This window comes from Nyctereutes procyonoides, unplaced genomic scaffold, assembly GCF_905146905.1.
Source record: "Nyctereutes procyonoides isolate TBG_1078 unplaced genomic scaffold, NYPRO_anot_genome, whole genome shotgun sequence".
Lineage (NCBI taxonomy): Eukaryota > Metazoa > Chordata > Mammalia > Carnivora > Canidae > Nyctereutes > Nyctereutes procyonoides.
This window is the reverse complement of record NW_026575145.1, coordinates 13,013,039-13,041,037: the sequence shown is the minus strand read 5'-3', so window position 1 is coordinate 13,041,037 and position 27,999 is coordinate 13,013,039. Positions and strand designations below refer to the sequence as shown.

At 41.1% G+C, this 27,999-nt stretch overlaps 1 protein-coding gene across 1 annotated transcript; it reads right to left on the bottom strand.

Moving 5' to 3' along the window:
* Nucleotides 1–1,404: 1,404 nt before the first annotated feature.
* Nucleotides 1,405–25,084, bottom strand: SPTSSA (serine palmitoyltransferase small subunit A). The gene is made up of 2 exons (XM_055309253.1): nt 24,893–25,084; nt 1,405–2,551 (listed from the first exon to the last, which is right to left on the bottom strand). The coding sequence occupies exons 1-2, from the start codon at nt 24,993–24,995 to the stop codon at nt 2,448–2,450; spliced, it is 207 nt and encodes a 68-aa protein (XP_055165228.1). The 5' UTR covers nt 24,996–25,084; the 3' UTR covers nt 1,405–2,447.
* Between the last annotated feature and the right edge of the window lie 2,915 nt (nt 25,085–27,999).

Here is a 27,999-nt window from a genome sequence, read left to right as displayed (position 1 = left end):
AATATTCCTCACTGCTGATGCCATTTATTTGTTTTCAAGATTCTTTTGCTTCCCAGCCACAATCACATTGTCTTTAAACTTGTCCCATTTTCATAAGATTCCTTCTTCCAACTGCCCAGAGGAGAGTGACCAACAACTAAGGCACCTTTTGGGCAGCTTGTTTCAATCCTACTTCTTACTACTCAGCCTCTAATCATTAATTAACAGGTAGGGGACTTATTCCCATAACCCACTCAATATTTGGGAAACAGCATTTACTACTGGATCACAGGCAGCTGTCTCCATCCTCAGTCTGGCCTGTGGGGCCATCACCCTTCCTCTTCCAGAGACCATGTCTCTGTCAACAACTCCTCCTCAGCTCCCTAACTGCCAAGAACCATGAAGGGTTTGAGACTTTATCCTACCTGTAAACTAACAAGTTAGTCTGGCACAGTTTTGTGGGTGCTGTCAGGAGACTTGAGATTCTAGGGCTGGACACAAGGGACCTTATTACTCATAGCAATAGCCAAAGTATCATTGTCTTGATCTGGTTCCCAAGCCCCAATTCCAACAGGACAATCAAAGGAAAGTCCAGGTGATATATATAAATGCAGGGAGTGACATTACAGGGAGGAACCCTGAACCTAGGGAACCCAAATCTTTTATAGTGTCCTTTGCTCCAGAAAGAGACACTCTCTGTCTTCTAGGTCACTAAGTAAACTTGCCCTTTGTTCTAAAGGGAGACATCATTTCTTCTCTATCCTCTCTATCAGAATAAAGGGAATCCATTACCTCTGTCTGGAAGACATATAGAAACATACAAAACTCATGGAGAACTGGCCAATAAACAGCTACTTATAAAAAGATAAAGTAAAATGATTTCCAAATTCATTACTTATTAACAAACAGACCAGACTTGCATCAGGTGGTGGAGAGTACACTTTGCTGATAAAATTCAGATAGTAGACATCAGCTCTCAATGGTTCTGTATGGGGGGAGGGGGAGGTGCCTGGGGCAAAGTCAAATATGAGCATTAATTGAACAAATTCAAAGTTAATTGCTCATATTCATTAATTTGCTTGAATTCTGAACCTAATTACATATTATTTTCACCATCCCTATTTAATAGTGATGATATAAATTGACTCTTTGAAAATACCAAACTTTTATAAATTACTCCATACCTCTAGACTAGAAAACACTTCAAAAAGCTAGTCCTTAAAAGTTAGAGCCAAAAACACATCTTCTAAAATAAACTTACTATGGGAGGCATATGTCTAGTTTTTTTTAATTAGCAATACTTTTATGTTGAGAGACATGTTAAGATATACTTACTGCTTACTTGTCCACAGCAATCAGTTCAGAAATTTAAATACTAGATCAATATTTAACAATCAAGGAAAAAAAATATACTGTTACATCAACTGATTTTTCTTTGAATTTAATGAGTTTACGTCAAAAAATCAGGTAGTCATTTTACATTTAAGGAATAAAAATCTTTAAAAAAAAATACAAAGAGTGAAAGGATTTTAACCAAGTTTACATTTCTTTTTGCTATAGTTTTTAACAATTCATCTCATCTTATTGCAATGTGCAAATGCATTTGCAGCACCCATTACAATCATGAAACTAAATTTAAGGAAGTACATTGTTAATAATAACTCAAAGGAAACTGATTTACTTTCTACTAAAAACTCTGTGGCAAATAAGCATTACATAATAATGCTATTTAACCACCTCTTGTCATAAGAATCATCACCAAAGTTTTCTGGAAATAAGTCCACATAAGAATTAAATATTTAAAAGGTGAAATGTTCCTTATTTTAACTTTAGCAAGATCTTCCTTTTTCATTGTTAAGAAATACTTTAATAGTGATAAGCAAAAGCTGTTAAGAGTAGAGTCTAGATAGCTAAAACTGTACTCCTGAGTTCAAACTTACAGATAAGTCTTTAGTAAATAGTTCTCAATAAAATATCCTCCCTCCCCATCCCCCTGCCCCAAATCTTGTATTGTTTCTTACAAAACTTTGGTCAAGAGTAGAAATATATCCAGGCAGATGTATGTGCCATACAATAGCAAGAACAGTAAAGCCCAACTAATGACTTTGGGTTTTAGAAATAGAAGGCAATTAAAATGTACTCAAAGTTACATTAAGAAAAGCTTTCACAGGGTAATATTGAAACAGTCACAAAGGTTAAGAAAATACTGATATCAAAGTACAAATGACTACAATGTTAAAATAGACAAAAACTACTATACAAGAGCCTCTTTTAAAATTAAAAATAAAGAACACAACACATGAGTCAGGATTATTTTCCTGTTCTACTCATGAATTTTAGTCTTTATATTCATAGGGTTGGTTATGTTGACATCTAGTAGAGTTTCTTATGACATCTGATGAGGTTTCATTCCAACATCAAAGGGTGGTTCTTCCCTAAGGAGCCGCTCAATTCTGGTCACATCTTGGTCATTGTACTATTTCAAAGTAGTGCAGTATTGCCATGATGTGCTGAGGCATGAAGACATATCCCGTGTACAGTGCCATCCCCACGATGGAAACCAGCATGGAATCTGAGTTGTAGTTAAGGAAACAATTTACTTTTTCTTAATTTATTCAAAAGTAAATCCCCACATTTTTTCAACTGCTTTATGTTGAAGTACCCATTCACTTAATACTTTCTCATATATGTCAAGAACTCATCATTATAGCCACTAATATTAACTATGCCTGGCACCTTCCAAGATAGGTATCTGTTTGTTACTTTCCTTATTATACTTCGAAACATCAGACAGCTTAAAATGAAGCATACAAAGTGACACTGTTCAACCTAAGAAACAGCAATAAAAATAAAACTGTATGTAATGACTTCAAAAGGTCTACTAACTTCAATAATAATGTATGAGGGAAAAAAAGAATGCATGATCCAAGAATGTTTAGATTATTTAGATGATTTGGCTAAAAGCACCAGCTTTTAGAATCTGAGCTAAAATCAATCATATACTTAATGACATATAAGCTGACAGTACCTACAACTATTAAACATTTATTACTATTATCACTAAACTTTACAACATCAAATAAAAGTCATCTTGACAATCTAAACAACGAATATTTGTATTGTTTTCCTTTTTCCTCATTCCAAAGGAACTAAAATGGTGTACATGCAAATCAGCAAGGGGCCCACTTCTTGGGCCACACAAAATACTGCTAATGAAAAGTCCATAAAATCTAAGGGCTTTCTGCTTTGCTATCGTGTCGCTATGTTCAAAGGAAGAACTGCTCCTGAACTGGGACCACATTTTATTAATTCATTCATTCATATTCTCTCTCTCTCCCCGTCCCTGCTCCTATCTTTCACACCTTTCAGCTCTACATACTAGTAGTTCTACAATGTGACATTCCTTCACGAGAAGATAGGGTTTAAATAAACAATGTGCTTACTACCAACTAATATTTGTATAACAGTTCAGTTGACAAATCTCTTTTATGCTATCTTGCTTGACCCTAACAGCTTTCCTGTGAAATGTTTATCATGACCATTACTCATCTGAGCCTGACAAACCACTGAGTGACTTGACCGGGGCCCTACAAGAAGCTATCTCTGGAGCCAGAGCACAAACTGAAGCCATCTGACTTAAACCTTCAATTCATTCTCCTCATCCAGCAAACATGGATGAAAGTCTCCCATAATCATTTTTTAAATTTACTTTTTAGCCTCCCTTAATCCGGTTCTTTCTAAAACTACCACCTTCTATTTACCTCTTAATTTCTCTAAACACACACACACACACACACACACACACACACACACCACACCACTTACTGTTTCCATATTCTTGCCTATCACCCACACAACCACCTAAATCCTACCCCTGCAGGCTACTGACACTGTTCGCAGGTCACCAACAGCCACCTATCAAAGCCAATGGCTGAACTGACAGGTTGAGTCCTTCCTCCTCAAAACTCTTCCCACTCAGAGCTAAGAAGGTACTTTTCTCTATGATTCTCCTCTGATTTCTCTCACCACTTTCCTGTGTCACCAGCTCTTTTTCCCCTCTCTCTGTCCCTCATACATAAGAGAATTAGAGTGAATTTTGTACTTTTGTCCCAAACACCCACTCCACCCCTTTTCCTAGTATAGTAATCATGCTCTTTAGATGGGCCTAACCTAACTCATCTCCAGCCTGGACTGATCTTCACCAATTAGAAAACCCTTCTCTTGGTCACAATGCCCACCCTCAAAACTGATCAATCAGCTCAAAGTTTAGAATTTCTACCAGGAATTAAGGAACACAGATTCTCTCCTAAAAACGCAGCTTGCTGATGAAATCCTGGAATCACAAGATTCACTTTGCCCCCATGAGGAAAGCAAAACTTAGAACGAAGCTGACCCATGAAGGTGATGGAAAAAAAATAATCACAGAAAAATGGAGCCAGAAACCTCACCAAAACACCTGAAACCCACCCTACTACTGGATTTTCAGATACAGAAGCCAATAAACTCCCTTTACTCTTAAACTGGTTTTATATTTTGTTATACTTGTAGGTGAAAGCATTATTAAAATAAAATGGAATCCCCAAAGTTTTGTCTTCGGCCCTACAAACTCTTACAGCCTAAACAATCACTTTAATGTTGTTTACCTGAAACCACCTTCTGTACTGCAAACAAGTATTTCCTACAACTTACTAAACATTTTCACCTATGACATTCCTGAGGTACTATAAATTCAAGAGAGCCAAGACCGAACTCATTAACTTCCTCCAAAACTACCTCTTTCTATGAGTCCTATTTTTTCCACTATTTGAAATAGTTGATATAACTATTAACTATTTGCCTAGTCACTCAAACTAGAAACTTCTTTGATTCCTCCTCCACAGATTCCAATTATCTAAGACTTCTCAGTTCTTCCCAACCCCTACGAATGACTTTTTTTTTCCTACGAATGACTTTTATATCTCATGTTCCCCTACCTTAATCTATGATAAATGAGTGAGGTATTTATCATTCCATAATTGTGTCAAAGCTCCCATTGTAGGCCTCTAGCCACTTCCACGCCACTCTTTACTAAGCAATCCTTTTAGGGATCTGGGTGGCTCAGTCAGTTAAGCATCTGTCTTGTGCTCAGGCTGTGATCCCAGAGTTCTGGGATCAAGCTCCACATCAGACTCCCTGCTCAGTGGGGATTCTGCTTCTCCCTCTCCCTCTGCTTGTGCTATCAAATAAATAAATAAAACCTTTTAAAAATAAAATAAAGTGATCCTTTTAAAATACATTAGGAGGGGCACTGGGTGGCTCAGTCAGTTGGGCATCTGCCTTTGGCTCAGGTCATGATCCTGGAGTCCCAAGATCAAGCCCACATCGGGCTCCCTGCTCAACAGAGATCTTACTTTACCCTCCTTCTCTGCTCCCCTTCCACCCCCGCCCCCCACCTCTGCTCATGCTCTCTCTCACTCTTGCTCACCCTCTCTCTCTCAAATAAATAAAATCTTTTAAAATAATAAAATAAAATAAAATAAAATACATTAGGCTTCCCAATGCTACAGGATAGCATTTTGAATTCTAAGCCAAACATCCAAGAACCTTTCTAATCTAGTCCAAAGTACTGGTCTTGGGTTGGAGTCCCTAGAAATAGACCGAAATTGAGAGACTTGGGCAGGGATTCTTGTACAAATTATTCTTGAGAGAGTTTTAGCAGAAGAGGAGTATGTAGAGCAGAATTGAGCAAGGAGGAAAAGCTAAGTAGGTTGAGGGGCTCAGCTCCCACAGGATTCTCTGGAGCATGAATCATACCACATGTTGGTTTTGCTTTGAATCAAGAGGCCTGACTTTCTATATCTCTTTATCTGTCAATCATTGGCTGTAGAAGTGAGTGAGAAAAACCCACCTGGGTAAGACAGCTGCCTTGGCCAAAGCTAATACTCTGAAGAAGGGGACAGCTAGAAGGGATTAGCAGACAACAGCTGGGGGAGAGATATATCAGCTAGTATAGGGGGTGAAGGTGGAGACCAAGAACATCACCTACTATGCTACTTTCCCCTGACATTCCAAACAATTCCAAATAATTCCCTCCAATGACAAACACATCCTACTCACAGCCATAATATGTCTCAGAAAACAAGGCTTTATATTTTCATACTGCTCTGCTTTTGCTTATGGTTTAATAATAATATGAATAATAGTAGTAATAGCAATTTTCATTCTGTGAATGTCCACTGTGTTAAATCCTTCAGCAAGTTCAAGTAATCTTGAATCTCAAAATCAGAGTAAGCAATGGAGCCAATTCCAAATCAAATCAATCACACCAAAAATCTGTGTTCTTAACCATTATGCATATAATGCCTTTCTATATGTGAAAAATCTTATTCCATCTAATAAAATCCAATCATTCTTAGAGCCTGGTTTGTAGTTATCCTCTCTCATCTGAGGCCTTTCCTAGCTTTCATATTTTTCCCATTCTTACTCCCAGCTTCCTGGCCCTACTGCTCATAAAGCTTTTTCTTCATATAATTTGGCACTTATCACCTGACATTGCCTATTCTTTTATATATTTATCTCATCCAGATTTTCAACTTCTTGAGTATGGGAACAATGTCTTCTACAACCTCCAACATCTAACATAATACATGCTTAACATTTGATGAATAATGAAATTCCTCAAGAAACATTATTTGATTCTAGATTCACTGTGGCACTTTCTGCACATTTCACACACATTACTGTGATGAAAAGCTTCATAGTGACTACAGAAAAGAAAAATAAGATCTATTTCTAGGCAATATTGTATTTTCAGAATGTTTATGTTTTTTACACTTTTATTTTCAAGTCTTACAAATGTACACACTAGGGTGTCTAGGTGGCTCAGTGAGTTGAACATCTGACTCTTGATTTCAGCTCAGGTCATGATCTCTGGGTCGTGGAACTGAGCCCCAAGTCTGGCTCTGTGCTCAGCTGAGAATCTGTTAGAGATTCTTTCTCTCCTCTCCCTCAGCACCTCCCCCATTGCTCTACCAAGTAAATAAATAAATCTTTAAAAATAAAGCAAATGGGGATCCCTGGGTGGCGCAGTGGTTTGGCGCCTGCCTTTGGCCCAGGGCGCGATCCTGGAGACCCGGGATCGAATCCCACGTCAGGCTCCCTGTGCATGGAGCCTGCTTCTCCCTCTGCCTGTGTCTCTGCCTCTCTCCCTCTCTCTGTGACTATCATAAATAAATAAAAATTTAGGGATCCCTGGGTGGCGCAGCGGTTTGGCGCCTGCCTTTGGCTCAGGGCGCGATCCTGGAGACCCGGGATCGAATCCCATATCGGGCTCCCGGTGCATGGAGCCTGCTTCTCCCTCTGCCTATGTCTCTACCTGCCTCTCTCTCTCTCTCTCTCTCTCTCTCTCTCTCTCTCTCTGTGACTATCATAAATAAATAAATTTTAAATAAATAAATAAATAATAAATAAATAAATAAATAAATAAATAAATAAAAATTAAAAAAAATAAGCAAATGAAATGGTAAAGATTTTCAAATCATTGGCTCAAATTCAACTCAACTAGGAAGTGATTAGTAAAAACAGCCATTTGAATGATATTACATACTCTTTATGGCACTATAATTCTTTAATTTAGTATAGAGAATATATCAGTTAAGAACCATGTATAAATTACCTTAACAGGTTACTCTACTGTAAGACAAGAAACTGAAACTTAAGCTCTATTTTGTGAATATTAAAGTGTCAAAATTTTAAATTCTTGTATGCACATAAAATTATGTTTTGCAAGTGAAACAAGAATTTACCAAATTTGAAAGGTGTTTTCCCTGATTAAAACATAAGGTACCAAAAAAAAAAAAAAAAAAACATAAGGTAATAGAGGGGCACCTGGGTGGTCGGTTAAGCATCTGCCTTTGGCCCAGGTCATGATTCCCAGGTCCTGAGACTGAGCCCCGCACTGGGCTCCCCATTCAGCAGGGAGTCTGCTCTTCCCCCTGCCCCTTCTTCTGCTTGTGCTCTCTCTTGCTCACTCTCAGATAAATAAATAAAATCTTATTTAAAAATCATAAGGTACTAGAGTTCATAACTTTTTACAACACTATGCTATGATGCATATATATGTGGAATAAAAGCAGTAGGAAATAAATTATAATTATATATATTAAATTCAGGATGGTTATTTGGTGAGGTGAAATGGGGAAGAGGAAGAAAGGAGTAACTGAGAAAGGGCATAAATGGAACTTCAAATGTATTAGTAATGCTGTTCTTCACCTAGTTGGTAGTATATGCTCATTCACTATATTACCCTTTAAGGAGTTTTTGTATGCCTAAACAGTCTATAACTTTTTTAGATCCCCTATAAAGGAAGGGGATCCCTGGGCGGCTCAGCAGTTTGGTGCTTGCCGTCAGCCCAGGGCAAGATCCTGGAGTCCCGGGATCGAGTCCCACATCGGGCTCCCTGCATGGAGCCTGCTTCTCCTCTGTCTGTGTCTCTGCCTGTGTGTGTGTGTGTGTGTGTGTGTGTGTGTGTGTCTCATGAGTAAAAAAATAAAATCTTAAAAAAAAAAAGAACTGTAAAGGAAAATGAAACTACATACAGTACTAGACTAACAATTGTCTTGTGTGAAGGATTTTTCCCCTTCACAAAATTTGAGTTAGAGACCACTGAATCTAATTTGTTACCAGGAAATAGAAAATCTCAGCTCTCAGAAATAGAATAAACAATTCTTTTTTTAATTTTTTTTATTATTTATTTATGATAGTCACACAGAGAGAGAGAGAGGCAGAGACATAGGCAGAGGGAGAAGCAGGCTCCATGCACCAGGAGTCTGATGTGGGATTCGATCCCGGGTCTCTAGGATCGCGCCCTGGGCCAAAGGCAGGCACTAAACCACTGCACCACCCAGGGATCCCAGAATAAACAATTCTGATTCTGGCCAAGACAAACAGAAAATTATTGAAAGTCACTTGAACCTAGATGCAAAAATGCCAATTTATAAGCTGCCCAAAAAGTGCCCAGAGCCACTTATTAAATTTAGCTTTTATCCTGTGTCTCTCCAAGAAATGTTTCTAAATTCTGATCCCATTTCTCAAAATTATTTCCAGAATCACAATAATTAAATAAACCTCTAACAGTGAATTTTCTGGATAATTAAATGTCAAAATTATTCCCAAAAAAATCTTAAAGCTCTGAAACATAAGAAAATATTTAAAAGCAACTTGTACAGTGACACTCCTACTAGGTAAATAACCAATGGGACCATGAGGAACATCTACTTGCCTTAATAATCACCTTTTTAAAAAACGCAAAAAGAAGGCACCTGTTCTAAGTAGCTTTCTAGGGGTGCCTGGGTGGCTCAGTTGGTTAAGTGTCTGTCTTCGGCTCAGGTCATGATCCCAGGGTCCTGGTATTGAGCCTCACATTGGGCTTCCTACTTGGCAGAGTCTGCTTCTCCTTCTCCTCCCTGACTGTGCTGTCACTATCTCTGTCTCTCTCAGATAAATGAATAAAATCTTTAAAAAAAAAAAAAAATTGCTAGGGCAGCCCGGGTGGCTCAGTGGTTTAGCACTGCCTTCAGCCTGGAGACCAGAGATCGAGTCCCACATCAGGCTCCCTGCATGGAGCCTGCTTATTATCTCTCTTCTCTGTGTCTCTGTCTCTTTCTGCCTCTCTCTCTCTGTGTGTCTCTCATGAATAAATAAATAAAATCTTAAAAAAAAATTGCCTAAAAGTAGCTTTCTACAATTTCTACAATGCAATTTAAGCAATGTAGTTGGAATAGCTCCCACATAACTGAGTTGAATATTCCCTGAGAATATGTTTGACATCACTTAAAATGGTAGTTTTATTGACATTCTTAGGCACTGGTTTTACTGTGACATTTGCAAGATTAGGGAACATGTGACATTCATCTCCTTAGAAGTATTCTCACAAACTGAACTAAACATATACCACTTGGAGTATACTACCTATAATTTGCTATCTGGTACCTGAGTGGATTTCTCAATACATTGCATTCTTTAACACACCTCTCAAAGTTTCAATAATCCTTCACACACTATGAAGTACAAGTAATGGGTACTGGAAACATCACGGCCCTGGAGGAAACCTGGGTCTGAGCTGTGACTCTGTGATTCCCTGATTGTGTCAAAAAATCTCCGATCACTAGTCTTCTTACCCATAAAAAAAGGACACACATGACCTACCTTTCAGGGCTGATGTGAGAATTTTGGACAAATTCATTGGGCAACAAAAGGCAATATAGTCCTTATTAAAACTATTGTTTGGGGATCCCTGGGTGGCGCAGCAGTTTGGCGCCTGCCTTTGGCCCAGGGCGCAATCCTGGAGACCCGGGATCGAATCCCACGTCGGGCTCCCTCCGGTGCATGGAGCCTGCTTCTCCTTCTGCCTGTGCCTCTCTCTCTCTCTCTCTGACTATCATAAATTAAAAAAATAATAATAATAAAAATTAAAAAAAAAAAGATTAAAAAAAAAAAAAAACTATTGTTTGAGGGCTCAGGCATTTAACATCATGACTTAGACAATGCTTGGGAATTGCCTAAGGTCACTCCACTACTAATTTGTTATTAATTTATAGTGCAATTCTGGGACATCACAGCCCCTCTGGAACCAAGTTTTTTCTCCATAAAATGAGGCCACTTCCTACATTAACAATTTAGGATCCTACTTGCATGGGGAGGGCACTTAGGCACCACCTCTCAATCACTCTTAATGTAATTTTCTGTTTCACACACGCAGAAAAAAATGTAAACAAATCAATGTTTTATAACACATACATTGGAAGGTAATACACAATATACCTATCAGTAGCTGTACACAAATTAACCTGGTTGACATTCTAGAGAGGGCTACATGATTTGCGAAGTATAGAATAAAGTTAGTGAAATCTAGAGTATAACAACAAAAAAACTCAAAAAATTAAAAAATTGTCTCATATGTTTATAACTGTCTCTACCACTGAATTTTAAGTGCTTAAGAGTGAGAGAGCCTTGGCTCAGCTGCTCCTTTGCTTCCAGCTGTGGTGCATTGCTAGATAAAGCAGGTACTTCATAAATCATTCAAAAACTGAGGAGATAATGTGCCAGGATATGTGCAGGCACTGAAGATAAACGTTTGTTCAAGGACTGAATGAACAATCAGAGGTTATTTATAACCTGGATGTAACATAAATATTTTATGGCTTCAGTGGATTTAAGAGCAAATGAATTTGAAAGCAAATGTGAAACCATATTTCTGCATGTTGTTTGCTGTTTCTTTAACAGGGATCCCCAACTAATCATAAGCTGATAAGTTTCTAGCTAAATAGGAAAAAATAAAGATTTCTTTTACTCATACAAGGACCATCCCCCAACCCAGCAACTTAAAAAAAAAAAATCCTGATAACAAAGAGAGGAAATGCTTTAAAGATAAGTACAATACATCAGAAGCAAGACCACAGTAACTTAACACTTTCCAACCCAACCAGTAACCGCCACTATCACTGCCTACCTTAGTAACCTAGTAAACTCCAAGACTTTGGGGAAATCAAAAGTAGTTTCTCAATGGGAAAAGGCCACGGACCTTTGTTCCAGCAGGTATGATTTACACCTCATCAGTAATCTAAATAATTCCAATGCTTTAAGTCTCTGATTGCACTGGTCACTCAGAAGACAAAGCTAAAATGTCACTTACAACAATCCAGTCTTCCATCAGTCAAATTCCTTTTATAAAGTCAATTCTGAATGCTACTTTTATCCTTAGAAATACTCAAGAGTTCTAATAAATCTAATTTAAGGAACCATTATATAAAAAAAGAAAAATCATTTAATAAAGTATTATTGTAGGTTGTTTTGTGAAAAGCAATCAAAACTCCAAGTGAGGGATGCCTGGGTGGCTCACTTGGTTGAGCCTCTGCCTTTGGCTCTGGTTGTGATCTCGGGGTGCTGGGATGGAGCCCCACATAGGGCTCCTTGCTCAGTAGGGAGCCTTCTTTTCCCTCTCCCTGCTTGTGCACGCTCTCTCTCTCTGTCAGATAAATGAATAGGATCTTTAAAAACAAAACAAAACCCTAAGTGAAAACAATTGTCGACACTGAGTAATGCTCTAAAAAGGAAATCTTCCTTACTACTCCTGGGGTTTTTTAACCTTGACCTCAAAAAACTGGGGATCACCTTATATAACTCAACACCCAAAAAACAGGTAATGCAATTTAAAAATGGGCAGACGACATGCAGACATTTCTCCAAAAAAGACATACAGATGGCCAACAGACATATGAAAAGGTGCTCAACACCATTCATCATTGGGGAAATACATATCAAAACTACAAAGAGATATCACTTCACACCTGTCAGAATGGCTAAAATCAATAACACAAGAAACAACAAGTGTTGGTGAGGATGTGGAGAAATGAACCCTTGTGCACTGTTAGTGGGAATGCAAACTGGTACAGTCACTATGGAAAAAAGTATGGAGAATCCTCAAAAAATTAAAAATAGAACTACCAAAAAAAATAATAAAAAATAAAAAAATAAAAATAGAACTACCGGGGATCCCTGGGTGGCACAGCGGTTTGGCGCCTGCCTTTGGCCCAGGGCGCAATCCTGGAGACCCGGGATCGAGTCCCACGTCGGGCTCCTGGTGCATGGAGCCTGCTTCTCCCTCTGCTTCTCTCTCTCTCTCTCTCTCTCTCTCTCTCTCTCTCTATCATAAATAAATAAAAATTTTTAAAAAATAGAACTACCTTACAATAAAGTAATTGCACTACTGCGAATTTACCCAAAAAATACAAAAACACTAATTCAAAGGGATACATGCACTCCTATAATTATTGCAGTATTATTTACAATGGCCAAATTATTGAAGCAGCCCAAGTGTCCATCGACAGATGAACAGATAAAGAAGGGGTGTGCGTGTGTCTAAATATGTATTTATACACATACACACACATATATATAATGGAATATTATTCAGCCATAAAAAAATAGAATGAAATCTTGCCATATGAAACATGGAGAGTATAATGATAAGCGAAATAAGCCTATCAGAGAAAGACAAATACTGTATGATTTCACTCATATGTGGAATTTAAGAAATTAAATGAGCAAAGGAAAGAAACAAAGGGGAGAGAGATAAACCAAAAAAAGCAAACTCTTAACTACAGAGAACTGATGGTTACCAGAGGGCAGGTGGTGGGGGGGGGTGGCGGGGGGATTGGGTAAAATAGATGATGGGAATTAACAAGTATTTATCCTGCACTGGGCGGCTCAGTCGATTGGCTGTCTTGGTTTCAGCTCAGGTCTGGTCTCAGGTCAAGGGATCAAGCCCTGTGTCCAGCTCTGTGCTCAGAGCAGACTCTACTTGGGATTCTCTCTCCCTATCCATCAGTCCCCACTTGCACTCACACACATGCTCTCTCTCTCTCAATAATATATAAACAAAATCTTTTTTTTTAAAGATTTGGTTGTTTCTTTTTAAGATTTTATTTATTTATTCATGAGAGAGAGAGGCAGAGACATAGGCAGAGGGAGAAGCAGGCTTGGAACTCAATCCCAGGAACCCGGGATCATGCCCTGAGCAGAAGGGAGATGCTCAACTGCTGAAACACCCAGGCATCCCTATTTAGTTATTTGAGAGAGAGACAGAAAAAGGCACAAGCAGGGGGAGGGGGTAGAGGGAAAGAGAGAAACAGACTCCTTGCTGAGCAGGGAGTCTGGACCCTGAGATCAGGACATGAACTGAAAGCAGATGCGTAACTGACTAAGCCACCTAGGCCCCCCCTAAATAAACAAAATCTTAAAAAAACAAAAGAGTACATTTATTATGAGCACTGAATAATGTATAGACCTATTGAAGTACTCTACTGTACATCTGAAACTAATATAACTGTATGTTAACTATACTCAAATCTAAATAAAAAACTTGGTTAAAGGGGCACGTGGGTGGCTCAGGGGTTGAGCATCTGCTTCGGATCAGGGCATGATCCCAGGTCTGGGGATCGAGTCCCACATTGGGCTCCCTGTGAGGAGCCTGCTTCTTCCTCTCCCTATGTCTCTGCCTCTCTCTGTGTCTCTCATGAATAAATAAACAAAATCTAAAAAATAAAAAAAATAAAAACTCAGTTAAAAAAAATAAAAACTGGAGGTCATCATCAAGAGAAGTGTTAAGGAAGTGTATTGTTACCAAACATATCAAGTATCTCTTGATACTTTTCTGATTACCTTAAATGAAACCAAGTGGAAGATACTGATACTGTTACAGTCATGTATGTTAGCCAATTTGATATTTATGGGTCATATTAAAGGACATCAGCATCAGAAGTTAATATTTAGCAAGCAAAATACATTCTCTGACCTTTCTGTAGTGTGTGGATTATACCAAAGCATAGAAATAGATTTTAGGGATCCCTGGGTGGCGCAGCGGTTTAGCGCCTGCCTTTGGCCCAGGGCGCGATCCTGGAGACCCGGGATCGAATCCCACGTCGGGCTCCCGGTGCATGGAGCCTGCTTCTCCCTCTGCCTATGTCTCTGCCTCTCTCTCTCTCTCTCTCTCTCTGTGTGACTATCATAAATAAATAAAAATTTTTAAAAAATTATTAGAAATTGATTTTAGAAGCTACAACTTGATGACAAACTCTTTTAAAACTAAACAAAAAAAGCATGCTGCTGCTACCAGCAATGATCATGCTCAACTCTGAATGGAAGTCCTAGAAATGGTTTCCAGCTCTGAGCCCAGAGACACCAAGGCTATGCATCACTGTGCACCTTTATAATTAAAGCGTCTTTTAATTTCATGCAGATCTGAAGTCCAAAGGTCAAAGGGGAAATATAATCCGTTCTGTTGTCATACATTTCTGGAACATCAGCTAGCTCACATCTGACCAGTATAGCTTACGAGCCGCATTGTTTCATATGGTATTTTTCATAAATTAGGGGAGCCAGATTAGTGGGAGAAGAATTATAACCTTCTTCAAGAAACATCCTTTAGCTCAGTTGATGCTCAGGCAGGAATCCTTTGAGCTCCATCGTAAGAAAATTAAAAGTAAGCATCTGCACCCAGGCTCCCTCTCTAGAAAGGCATACCTCCAGGCCAACACAACTGTCAGCGGGTGGCAGGTTGCCCTGCCTCCTGCACCTCCTCAATGGCAGCCCACACCATCTGCACCACGTAAGCATTTCCAGTCAATTCTGTCCATGCATTTTTAATGTCCCCTGAGGCAGCCTCCAGACTGCTGGCCTGGACTATCCAAGTTATCCTCCAAGATGTCAATTATTGTTTTGGTTAGTGCTTGATTTCTACGTTGCATAGGTTTTGAGTGGTCTGCTCTACTGCTATTTTCCCATGAACCCCATTATTTGGGGATTTTTCAGGAACACATGGTGACCAAAATTCTTGTTTTAGTACTAATTCTACTTTTCATAGCTATTGATCATAAGTAATACCTTTCATCATTTCATAACTGCTATTTTTAAGCATTCCATTTATGAAAAGTATATATGCTCTATTACATAGATCTTCTCAGACATATAGTTTTAATTATTAAATTTGAACACTAGAGTTTTGTTTTTTTTAAGTAAAAGAATCAATCTTTTATCTTTGTTCCTAAGTACCATAAATGTTACAACACTCAAAGCCTAGGGGTAGGTCACAAAGTCTTTAAGAATATGAAGTAGTTGGGATCCCTGGGTGGCGCAGCGGTTTGGCGCCTGCCTTTGGCCCAGGGCGCAATCCTGGAGACCAGAGATTGAATTCCCACGTCGGGCTCCCGGTGCATGGAGCCTGCTTCTCCCTCTGCCTATGTCTCTGCCTCTCTCTCTCTCTCTCTCTGTGTGTGTGACTATAATAAATAAATAAATAAATAAATTTAAGAATGTGAAGTAGTGAATGGGACAACTGGCTGGCTCAGTCTGTAGAGCATGGGACTTGATCTCAGGGTCACACGTTCAAGCCCCATACTGGGCACAGAGCTTACTTAAAAAATAAATATATACATATATAGGACCCACAGTCCTTCTACTGACACATCACTGGTACCACATGCCAAAACACTGAGAATATCTATATGTGTTCTGTCCCCACTGCCAACCTGTTGCGACCTTCTCTGCCCATCCTGGTACAGACCACTCAGTTCTTGTGTAGCAGTTTTATTCATCTACCATCTTTCTTGAGAGCTATTAAAGAAAAACTTATAGTATCTTTTAAGAGTATAGATAGGGACAGTCTAACATTTTCACTTAGCCAACCAAGTAAAACAGGCTAGAGCAGCTGCCTTTGAACTAAAAGCACAGGAGCCTCAGACAGACAAGACTTTTCAGAAAGTTAGGATGGGTTGAGGGGAAGGGCTTACACATTATCAGCTGCCACTGTACTCCCTCCTACAACTGATCTGAGAATTATGGTGACCTGCTAGTTCCCTTTCCCATACTGCTTACAACTCCATTTCTCCCACTCTACTTCCTGAGTCTTACAATTATGCATTTCCTCAGGGTGTGAAGTAACCTCTGCATCAGCAAACAAAAGAATAATAACTAACTTAAGTTGTACTTTATTTCATTCAGGTAAGAAACTCCTGGCACAGCTACCAGCCTCACCATCTACCCATCTAATAATTTGAATTCAAAAGTGAAACACCTTTCCAGTCTGGGCCTCACAGGATGACTCCCAACAAAAAAGGATGGTGAGAAGAAGGGCCTTTCTGCCATCAGTGGGGTAGTGGCCAGAGAATACACTATAACATTTACAAGTGCACCCATGGTGTGGGCTTTAAGAATCATGTCCTTCAGGCACTCAAAAAAAAAAAAAAAACAAAACTAGAAATTTGCCTAACGAAGATGGGAACTCCAGATATGCACATTGACATCAGACTCAACAAAGCTGTGTGAGTCAAAGGAATGAGATATGTCCCAGAGCACACCCATGTGTGGTTGTCCAGAAAACCTAATGGGGATGAAGATGCACCAAACAAGCTTAATACATTGTTTATCTATGTACCTGTTACCACTTACAAAAATCTACAGCCAATATGGAGGAGAACTAACCAATGATTGTCAAAGTCATAAATTCAAGAGAAAAAAATAGAGGTAAAACGAGTAAAAGTGTTGATGTAACATTTATTTGAGCAGAAAAATGGCACTGAGCTTTTTCCGGCAGAAATTATGGTTGATTTTGCTTATTTGACTTCATGATGAGAACTGGCTTTGCCAGTTAGGTTATGTGACAAATATTGTTCAGAGAAAACATAGTTTTAACATTTCAATACAAATATACAATAATAAAATACACATAAGAAAACTAAGGAAATTGGGGATCCCTGGGTGGCTCGGCTGTTTGGCGCCTGCCTTCGGCCCAGGACGTGATCCTTGGAGCCCCAGGATTGAGTCCCGCATCAGGCTCCCTGCATGGAGCCTGCTTCTCCCTCTGCCTGTGTCTCTGCCTCTCTCTCTCTCCCTCCGTGTGTCTCGCGTGAATAAATAAAATCTTTAAAAAAAAAAACCTAAGGAAATAAAATCTTTGTAACTATCTGAATTTACTCTGAAATATTCCAGATGTTAACTTAAAGGAACAAGATGATATTTAGTACAGTATGATTTTTGTTCTTGTAGGGGCTACAAACAAAAAGTCTGAATACCTCTGGGGTGGAGACTTGGAAGTATTAATTTATCAGTTAAAATTATTCTGACCTCTGCTTTCCCTCCCTTCAGCCTTCCCTTGTAACAGAGACTGCTTTCATTTCTACAAAAGGAAGTTCAAAAGGAAATGACACAAAATATAAAAGACTGAAGATTATTAAGAAGAAATTCTTTTTTTTTATTTTTCCACAAGTTTGAAGGCAATGTTTAGGTTATTCCAACATTATTCTGAAATCATATTTTGTTTGAAGGTACCTTGAGAAATCTTTCTAAAAGGCATTAAGCTGATTTGCTGTGAATATTTTTCTAGAAGTAACTTTCTCTGATGTTAAGAATTTTGCCTAATCATCAAACCACATGCTGATTTTTACTGGAACTCTATTTAAAGTGTCAAAGAATTCTGTGCACACAAACATTTTCTTCAAAAGGCACTCATTAAGAAGAAAGTTATAGTAGAAGACTCTGGTGAATTAGGGTTTTTATGATAATTTCTTCTATTGAATAGCTCAGAGGAAGCTCTGCCAAAGACAGAGAAAGTGATCTAAAGTGCCCCCCCTGGCCAAAATATAGGGTTTTTCTTGATCAATTTTGTTTTGTTTGTTGTATTTATTTACAAAAACATGTTACATAGGAAATACAAAGAAATACTAACTTAATTATTGCTACCTCCAAAAGTTGCATGGCAAAATTTATTTCTCAAACAACTCTCCGCTGGCTTATAAAAGCTCTGATTTCGCCCAACCAGGCACTATTAAACACAGATATAGAGCATTCTCCAAGTTTTCACAGAATATTTCAGGAGAGAGGCACAGAAAACTAGTGACACTGGTTGTCCTGATGTGGCTGGGGTGGAAAGAAGACTTTTACCATCTACCTTTTTGGAGTCTTTTGAGTTTTGGACCATGAGAATGTATAATCTATTTTTATTTACAATTTAAGAATTTGTTTATTCTAAATTCTCAAGTGCTTTTTTATGTTGAGATGCAAAGAAAAATTCACAGTTCTAGCTGTAAACACTTGAGGACACGGCAAAAATCTAAGAAAATAAATTAGCTTAGCTGCTACTGAAATAGCACATACCATTAATTTTTTAATGCTGTTTTTCCATTATCATGCAAAGCCTACCGCAATCCAAAATACCTTCTACCCTTGCCTCCTCTCACCACCCTTAATCTATCCCGAACCCTGCAGCCAAAGTAAACCTTTTCAACTAAAAGTCAGATCGGATCACTCCTCTTTCAAAATCTTCTAAGAACATCCTTTTCAACTAAGATTAAAAGCCAAAGGGTGCCTGGGTGGCTTAGCAGGTTAAGTATGTGCCTTTGGCTCAGGTCATGATTTCAGAGTCCTGGGATGGAGCCCTTCATTCGGCTCCCGGCTCAGCGCAGAGTCTTCTTCCCTCTCCTGCCTCCCGCCCACCCCAGACCCCGTCAAATAAATAAAATCTCTAAACAACAACAACATCAGAAACAGCCAACTTCCAAACCTACCCTAAAAGTGTTTTAAAATCAGGTCTCCTGGGGCACCTGGGTGGATCAGTTGGTTGAGTGTCTGCCTTAGGCTCAAGTCATGATCTCAGGGTCCTAGGATAAAGCCCCACATCCGGCTTCCTGTCCAACGGGGAGTCTGCTACTCCCTCTCCTCCCAGCTTGTGCTTTGTCACTATCTGTCTTGCTCTCTCTCAAATAAAATCTTTTTTAAAAATAAAAATAATAGGGATCCCTGGGTGGTGCAGCGGTTTGGCGCCTGCCTTTGGCCCAGGGCGCGATCCTGGAGACCCGGGATCGAATCCCACGTTGGGCTCCCGGTGCATGGAGCCTGCTTCTCCCTCTGCCTGTGTCTCTGCCTCTCTCTCTCATTCTATGTGACTATCATAAAATAAATAAAAATTAAAAAAAAATAAATAAAAATAAAAATAATAAAATAGAATCAGGTCTGATGAACAGAATTCAGTTTTTTTTTAAGATTTTATTCATTTATTCATGAGAGACACACAGAGAGAGGCAGAAACACAGGCAGAGGGAGAAGCAGGCTCCATGCAGGGAGCCCTTGGGACTCGATCCCGGGTCTCCAGGATCACGCCCCAGGCTGCAGGTAACGCTAAACCGCTGAGCCACCCAGGCTGCCGCAGAATTCAGTTCTTGGAGAGAATCAGGTCTCTTTACCATTCCCAAATACTTCTGTGATTCCTTTGAAATGACAAAATAATATATAAACATGTTTCTCAAGCACTAGTTGTGTGTGCAGTACTGTGATTTAAAAAAATTATTTTCTTGGGTGCCTGAGTGGTTCAGTCAGTTAACATCCAACACTTGATTTCAGCTCAGGTCATGATCTCAGGGTCATGAGATCAAGTCAGTGCACAGTCTGTCTACCTGAGATTCTCTTCCTCTATCTTGGCCTCTGCCCCTACCCACATCCCCTAAACTTGTGCCTGCTTGCTCTCACTCTCTAAAAAAAAAAAAAAATTTCCTTGAAGAAATACAGACTGTCTTTCAGGGGTAATCTAATTCCTAACACAAACCAAAAAAACTGCCCACAGTTTACTTAAAATAAATAGAAGTATAAAATGCCATGGAAACATAAGAAGACAGAGAAAGATAACAAATATAGCTCAGTGATTACAGAATAAAGCCTTTTTTAATTAAAAAAAAAGACTAACTTTTACTTATGCCTCAAATAATTTTTACAAGGTATTTTTAATTTTCCACACCTCTCCTCAACAGCATGGTTACAATGTTATTCCGTGAGGCACCACAGGGAGTGTCTCACTGGTTACAAAACCTGGTCTTCTCCTTTCCCAGTGAGGCTACCTGTAGGGAAAGGGAGCTTTAGAAACATGTTAAAACTACTCTGGAGAAGGAGCTCAGTGGATTTCAGTCAGCTGCAGTATTCATTATTACTCTGCACTCATTTGATTCATTTGATTGTTACCTTCTGTTTTAATCAGGAGTCCATCTCTTTTTCCTGCATGATAGAAACTATGTCTGCACATGGAAAAAGTTCAAATACTGGCTGACAAACCAAAGCAAATGTATCATTTCAAATGTGATTAACAGCAGGCAGATAATAAGAGAAAATATGGGATATGAGCCCTAGCATGGAAGGATTTACAAAATGGATTTTTAAATCTTATTGTTTCAAGAACCATTTACAGTGTGCCTGACTTGACACAGATGCATTTCCTTAAAAAAATACTTAAAATTATTTTTTGCAACTCACAATTTCCTTACCTAGATAATTTCAAAAACCCTCATATTCAACTAGGATTGACCTTTCAATTGACAACAACTATCAAATTAACTTCTAGCTATTTGATATGGAGAAAGAGAAATAAATTCAGATGTTCAAGGACGTCCCTCTAGAAAATGTGCAGAAGTAGTTAATAGCAGGCTATCAGTGTTCTCTAAAACAGAGACAATTTATTAAAGGAGTTATAGCAGTGACGTGTAAACTAATGAAATTACCTTCTTCTAGAGTCTTGATCTAGGACTTCTAACTCAGAGACCATTTCTCAGACAGCCAGACAAATTTCTCTTATATGAAATTTTAAGATGCTAGCTGTGATAAATGGATTCAATGTATTTTTTTAAGATTTTTATTTATTTATTTATTCATGAGAGACACAGAGAGGCAGAGACATACGCAGGAGAAGTGGGCTCCCCACAGATAGCCTGATGCAGGACTCAATCCCAGGACCCCAGGATCACACCCTGAGCTGAAGGCAGACGCTCAACTACTGAGCCACCCAGGCATCCCTCAATGTATTTTTTTTTTGTATTTTTAAGAAAGTATGTCTCAAAAAAAAAAAAAAGAAAGAATGTCTCTTTCTAAAACCATGTAACTAGCCACAAAATTGTTCTATACAAAGCTTACAAATTATTAATGAATTTATGAAATTCAAACTACACAGTAATTAAATCTCCTAATGAGTGGGGAAAAATCCAACTTTCTCATTCAGTTCCTTCCTCCAACCTAGAATGAAGGTTCATCTCAAATCAATGTTCCAAACTATACAATAATTAAATGACTGACTTTAACTCTAGAAGTTCAGTTAGAATAATATAACAGCTGATAGTAATTTAAGATTGGCTTACGTCAAAAGGATTACATTTCTACCTTGGGTTAATTCAATCATGGAAGCTTTGATGTAAGATTTTTTTTTTTTTAACCTTAGGTATAAAACCATAGCATTGAGCAGCCCAGGTAGCGGCTCAGCAGTTTACCGCCGCCTTCAGCCCAGGGCCTGATCCTGGAGACCAGGGATCGAGTCTCGCATCAGGCTCCCTGCAAGAAACCTGCTTCTCCCTCTGCCTTTGTCTCTGACTGTGTGTGTGTGTGTGTGTGTGTGTGTGTGTGTGTCATGAATAAAAAATCTTTTAAAAAATTAAAACCATAGCATTCTATAGGACCCAATGCCAGTTGGTTGCACTTCTATTTTTTTAAGATTTTATTTATTTATTCATGAGAGACATAGAAAGAGAGGCAGAGACATAGGCAGAGGGAGAAGCGGACTCCCTGTAGGGAACCCTATGCAGGACTCTATCCCAGGACCCCAGGATCACACCCTGAGCCGAAGGCAGATGCTCAACCACTGAGCCACCTAGGTGCCCCCTCATTAGTTTCTTAAAAACAGAAATCACTTGGTTACATAAAACAATGAAAAGTTAAAAACTTCAAAGGGAAAAATCTACATAAGCACTAATTTCAGTTCGTAATTTATTCCTCCATTCCCCCCAAAAGCCATTATCTAGGTTATTGACAGGATACTATTATTAATTACAATATCATACTGAAAAACCTTAATATCATTGACACTGTAGCATGTATCCACATGCAAACAAAAGTTTTTTTTTTTAAGATTTTATTTATTTATTTGACAGAGAGCACAAGCACAGGGAGCAGCAGGAGAGGGAGAAGCAGATTCCCTGCTGAGCAGGAAGCACAACATGGGGGTTAATCCCAAAACCCTGGAGTCATGTCCTGAGCTCAAGGCAGGTGCTTAACCAACTGAGCCACCCAGGTGCCCCTAAACAAAAGCTTTTAAGTGTGAAATCTTTAACAGACTCTGACAGAGGCTATACAGTCAACTTCTGACTTAAAGAGTGTCAATTTAGCACATTATTTAAATTCACTTTTAAGGGGCGCCTATGTGGCTCAGATGGTTAAGCATCTGCCTTGGCTCAGGTCATGATCTCCATCCTGGGATCCAGCCCCATGTTGAGACCCACATCAGGTTTCTGGCTCAGCAGGGAGACTGCTTCTCCCTCTCCTTCTGCCTTTTCCACCCTGCTCGAACTTGCTCTCTGTGTCAAATAAATAAAAAAAAATTTTTAATTCATTTTTAAGCTTGTTTTAACTGAGAGACACCTGGCTGGCTCAGTTGGAAGAGCACATGGCTCTTGATCTCAGGTTTGTGTGTTCCAGACCCACATTCAGTTTAGATTGCTTAAGTAAATAAATACATAAACTTTCAAGGAAAAAAAAAAAAAAAGATGGGGCTCCTGGGTGGCTCAGTCTGTTAAGCATCCAACTCCTGATTTCAGCTCAGGTCATGATCTCAGGTTCTGCGATGGGCATGGAGCCTACTTAAGATTCTCTCTCCTTCTCCTTCTGCCCATTCCTCCCTCATCCCTTAAAAAGATTATTTTAACTGAGTTAAGAAGTTTGTTGTTTTTCTTCTTTTAAAGATTTTATTTATTTATTCATGAGAGACAGAGAGAGAGGCAGAGACACAGGCAGAGGGAGAAGCAGGCTCCATGCAGGGAGCCCGATGTGGGACTCAATCCCTGGACTCCAGGATCACGCCCCGGGCCAACGGCAGGCACTAAACCTCTGAGCCACCCAGAGATCCCAAGTTTGTGCTTCCATATTTTAGTATACATTTTACAAGGATGACTTCATGAGCTCTGACCTATAGAACTTAGAATAAAACTAAACTGCAGCTACAAATAAATGGAGCCGGAAATCAGAACACATTTTACTTTCGGACTTTATATCCAAAATATAAATTATGGTTCTTAAAAAGTTCTGGAAAGCTTTGGAACAAACAACAATAAAAAATAAATTTCCTCATAAGCAGCTTAAGATTCCTCCAAAGTACTGAAACAAAAGACAGCTTTGAGTGCAATCTCAGGCTAGTTCAATACAAATAAACACATTTATTAATGCCTGGAATGAAACCATCTCAGTCACTCTACCTGAATGCAACAATGCATTTGCAAAGCTGTTCTGAACTACTCCAAACTAAACCACGTTGACAAGGAGGCGGTATAACATACAGAGTTGTCAAATCGCTGTTGCGTACCTAAAACTAAAGTAACACTCTGTTAACTGTACTTCATTGTAAGAAAAGGAGATCTTGTATGAAGTAAGCATGTTATGTGAAATATGTTTCATATTGGTCCCCAAATTTAAAAAAAAAAAAAAGAAGAAGAAGAAAGAAAGTTACAGCTCATTATCAGTACGTATCCTGCAAGAACAGTATCAAGGGATGTCAACACAGACAAATGAAGACACAAACATCACAGACTTCAGAAAGCCTACTTTCTCGACCTTGCGCATTCAGTGAGGTTGTTGCGAAGTTAGAGGAGTTAAGATACAGATAAAGCACTCAGCACAGCTGCTTGGCTCACAGGGAACACTCAATAGTCATTAACAATCAGCTATCTATTAAAACACCGTTTTCTACAACTCACCACAAATTCCTTTCTGGGCTCGACTTCTACGGACTCTAAACACAGCACTTAATGAATAAAACACACTTTTTAAACTCCCCACCCCTGCAAACCAGAAAGGTACAACAGTTTTCAGAAACGATATTGGGATGTAACAAACACAAGTTCACACGACGAAAGGTCTGGCAAACCGGTTAGCAGTCTCGTGAGGACCAAAGCCAGCAAACTCAGGGACAGTTAAAGGTCAAAGGCGTCCCAGGCGGGAGCGGTCCGCTCCACTTACAAGGTCCCTGCCTCCCAGAGGCCACGGGACTGAGCCAAAGGCAGGCGCGGCCGCAGCGCAGGCAGGCGAGGACGTACCTGGTCAGACATCGCCCTGGGGGATTTCCTCCAACGGTGGAGCCGCTTCCACGTCGGCTCCAGCGACTCCCAGGCCCCCGCCCCTCCCGAGCCGCGCGGGAGCCGCTCGCCCCCCGACCTCCGCGCCGCGCCCCCCGCCCCCGGCGCCTGGGCCGGGAGGATGCGGCCCGCGCTCCAGCTCCCCCGCCCCGGCCCCGGCCCCGGCCCCGGCCCCGGCCCCCGCGCCCGCGCCCGCCCCCGCGCCCGCGCCCGCGGCCTGGGCAGGATACTGAACACAGTCCGCTCCCAGGGCTCCAGCATGTAGAGCGCCGTGACCAGCAGATACTGGTAGTAGAACCAGGACATTTGCTTCCAGGCCCGCGCCAGCGCCATCCCCGCCACGCGCTTCCCTCGTTGAGGCGGAACGTCAGTCTGTCCGGCCGGCCTCCGGGGAGCGTCCTCCAGCCCCCGGCCGCGAGGCCCGCCCGCCCGCCAGCGCGCGCCTATTGGCGGGTCCGGCCCGGCGCGTCACCCGTGGGCACGCCCAGCCCCGCGCGCGCCCCGGCGGTCCGCCCCGAGCCCCGCCCGCCCGACGCTCATTGGCGGGTCCGCGGCCACGCGTCGCGCCGCCCCCTGCCCGCTGGCCCCCGCCCCGGGCCGCGCCCACGCGAGCCGGAGAACCGTCTGCGCGACAGCGCCCCGCCGCGCCCTAGCCGCCCGCCGGGCCCGGCCCTCGCGGGGCGGGGAGCTAGTCCGCCCGGGGGTGGTCGGTACCTGCCTTCGGGGCCAGAAACGCTGGTCGGGGCCTCCTGGGGGAAATCTGGCCCCCTGCCGGGCAGGGGGGTACAGGGGAGTCCACGGGCGAACGTATTAGGTTCCTTACCTCGAGCAGTTTACGGTCTAGCGGGGGCACTAAGCACTCGAAAGCGGGTAAAGCTGTGATGGGTGCACAGAGGGAGAATAAGGTGCTCTGGGGGATCCCTGGGTGGCGCAGCGGTTTGGCGCCTGCCTTTGGCCCACGGCGCGATCCTGGAGACCCGGGATCGAATCCCACGTCGGGCTCGCGGTGCATGGAGCCTGCTTCTCCCTCTGCCTGTGTCTCTGCCTCTCTCTCTCTCTCTCTCTCTCTGTGACTATCATAAATAAATAAAAATTAATAAAAAAAATTAAAAAAAAAAGAATAAGGTGCTCTGTGGGGAGACAAACGTCGCCTAGTCAACGAGGTCAGAGAAGGCGGCTCTGAAGAAGTGATGCACACATTGCCTCCTTCCTTCCTCCCGCATCCATCGCGCGCGCACACACCCCCGCATGCACCAACATGCCCCGTGCACTCCTTAACCTAAAGACAAAAGAGAGATTGCCTTAAATATGTCTCTCCGCATACCTCTTTTAGTGCCTAGAGGTACCCTACAGGTCAAGTCCAGGAAAAGGACTCTGATCTGGTGGGTTCTGTAGCCAACAGGCTGCTTAAGATCTATCTGTGGGCTGACGGTACCTCCGGAAGATGCACTTTTAGATGTCCAGGTCTTCCCACTGGCAAATAAGCCAGCTTTACGGTACTCACCTTCAGGAACGAGATAAACAGCATGTGAAATGGTAATTAAATGGACTGCTGTTTAAATGTTTAAGTACCCGGGTGGCTCAGTGGTTTAGCGCCGCCTTCAGCCCAGGGAGTGATCCTGGAGCCACGGGATCGAGTCCCACATCCGGCTCCCTGCATGGAGCCTGCTTCTCCCTCTGCCTGTGTGTCTCTGTGCCTCTCTTTCTCTCTGTGTCTCTCATGAATAAATAAAATCTTTAAAAAATAAATAAATGTTTAAATATCCTACTGCTTAAACTTTAAAACTTCCATGATTGATGACTTTTATTTATTCATTTAGAAATATCAGCTGCTGTTTATGAGCTAAATATTGGGGATAGAAAGCCAGCTACTCTGAGATCTGCCTTCATAAAGTACCCAGTCTACTAAGGAAGAGAGACAAGTTAACTGATTACAGTGAGATCTGGTAAAGGGTATCTTTATGTTATGTGTTAAGCTGCCATGAAAGCCCAGAGAAAATCAGATTGGGGTTGTCAAAGGCTTCTGGGAAATGGTACTCGAGCTTAGTCTTGAAAGAAAAGTAGAAATGAGAGAATGGATGACTTTAGAGAGGAAAGGGTGAGAGGATATTCCAAGCACAGGTGCATGGAACCGCTATAGCAAGGTGTGATGCTCTCAAAGGGCTGGAAGGACTTTCATGTGGCTGAAGCAAAAAGAATGTGTAGTCAGTAGCAGGAGATGGAGCTGGATAGTAAAGAGAGACCACATCCCGCAGGACCTTGTGTAACAAACCAATGACTTTTTACCTGGACATACAAACATTGAAAGAGCCAATGGCTTAATAAAATTAAACAAGACTTGGGGGTGAGCAAGTTGCCTAGAGGATACTAAGAAGAGGATTAGGGACACCTGGGTGGCTTGGCGGTTGGGCATCTGCCTTCGGCTCAGGAGCATGATCCTGGAGTCCTGGAATCGAGTCCCACGGCAGGCTCCCTGCATGGAGCCTGCTTCTCCCCCTGCCTGTGTCCCTGCTTCTCTCTCTGTCTCTCATGAATAAATAAATAAAATTTAAAAAAAAAAAGAGAGAGGATTGGGTTGGAGACATTACAGAGGTAGATCCTGTAAATAGAGCATCTATAACCCACACTCACTATCTTCACCCTTGAGAGATCTAAGTACACCTGACCCTCCCATTTCCGAATCTTACTGTGTTAGGCTTCTCTCTCTCCCCATTCCTCTCTGAAGTATTTCTTTTTAGATCTGTTTGGGTGTATTCAAGCTTCATTCCTTTTTCTTCAAGACCTCCAAATACCTCAGCACGTGGTGATGCTCTGTTAATTTACCCAGGATTGGGAGCATCACCCAGAGCTACCCTTCCCTCACTGGGCCAGCTCCCTAAATGCCATTCCTACCACGTGGTTCTCCCCAATGTATGTAACTCCTCAATCTCTTTGGGAATACAGTCCTACTAAGCCATTCTGCATCCCTCAACTTCCCTGAGTATCTAGGGAACAAAAATTTCTTCATCTTGCTATTATTGACAACTGACTAGAATGAGGGAAAAGAGACTGGGATCCTGGATGATGACAATATTCACAAAGAATCCAGGGGAAGATGCCTGGCTGAAAAGACATGAATTCTGTTGGGATGAGGGTGAGTCTGAGGTACCTGAGGGAGGTGGAGGTGTCCAGTGGGCAGTTGGGCCTATAGGCCTAGAACTCCAAAGAGAAGCCTGAACAGGAGCTAGAGGCATGTGAATTTTCAGTAAGCCCCTAGTAAGTATGATTGCAGATAAGGTCACCCAGGGAAAGCACACAGCATGGGAAGAACAGTACAGAATAAACCCAGCCACTAGAG

Coding starts and splice junctions, on each gene's coding strand:
- SPTSSA (XM_055309253.1), bottom strand. CDS start 24,995: ATGGCGCTGGCGCGGGCCTGGAAGCAAATGTCCTGGTTCTACTACCAG. Junction 2,552..24,892: donor CTGGGAGCGGACTGTGTTCA/GTATCCTGCCCA, acceptor ACTACAACTCAG/ATTCCATGCTGGTTTCCATC.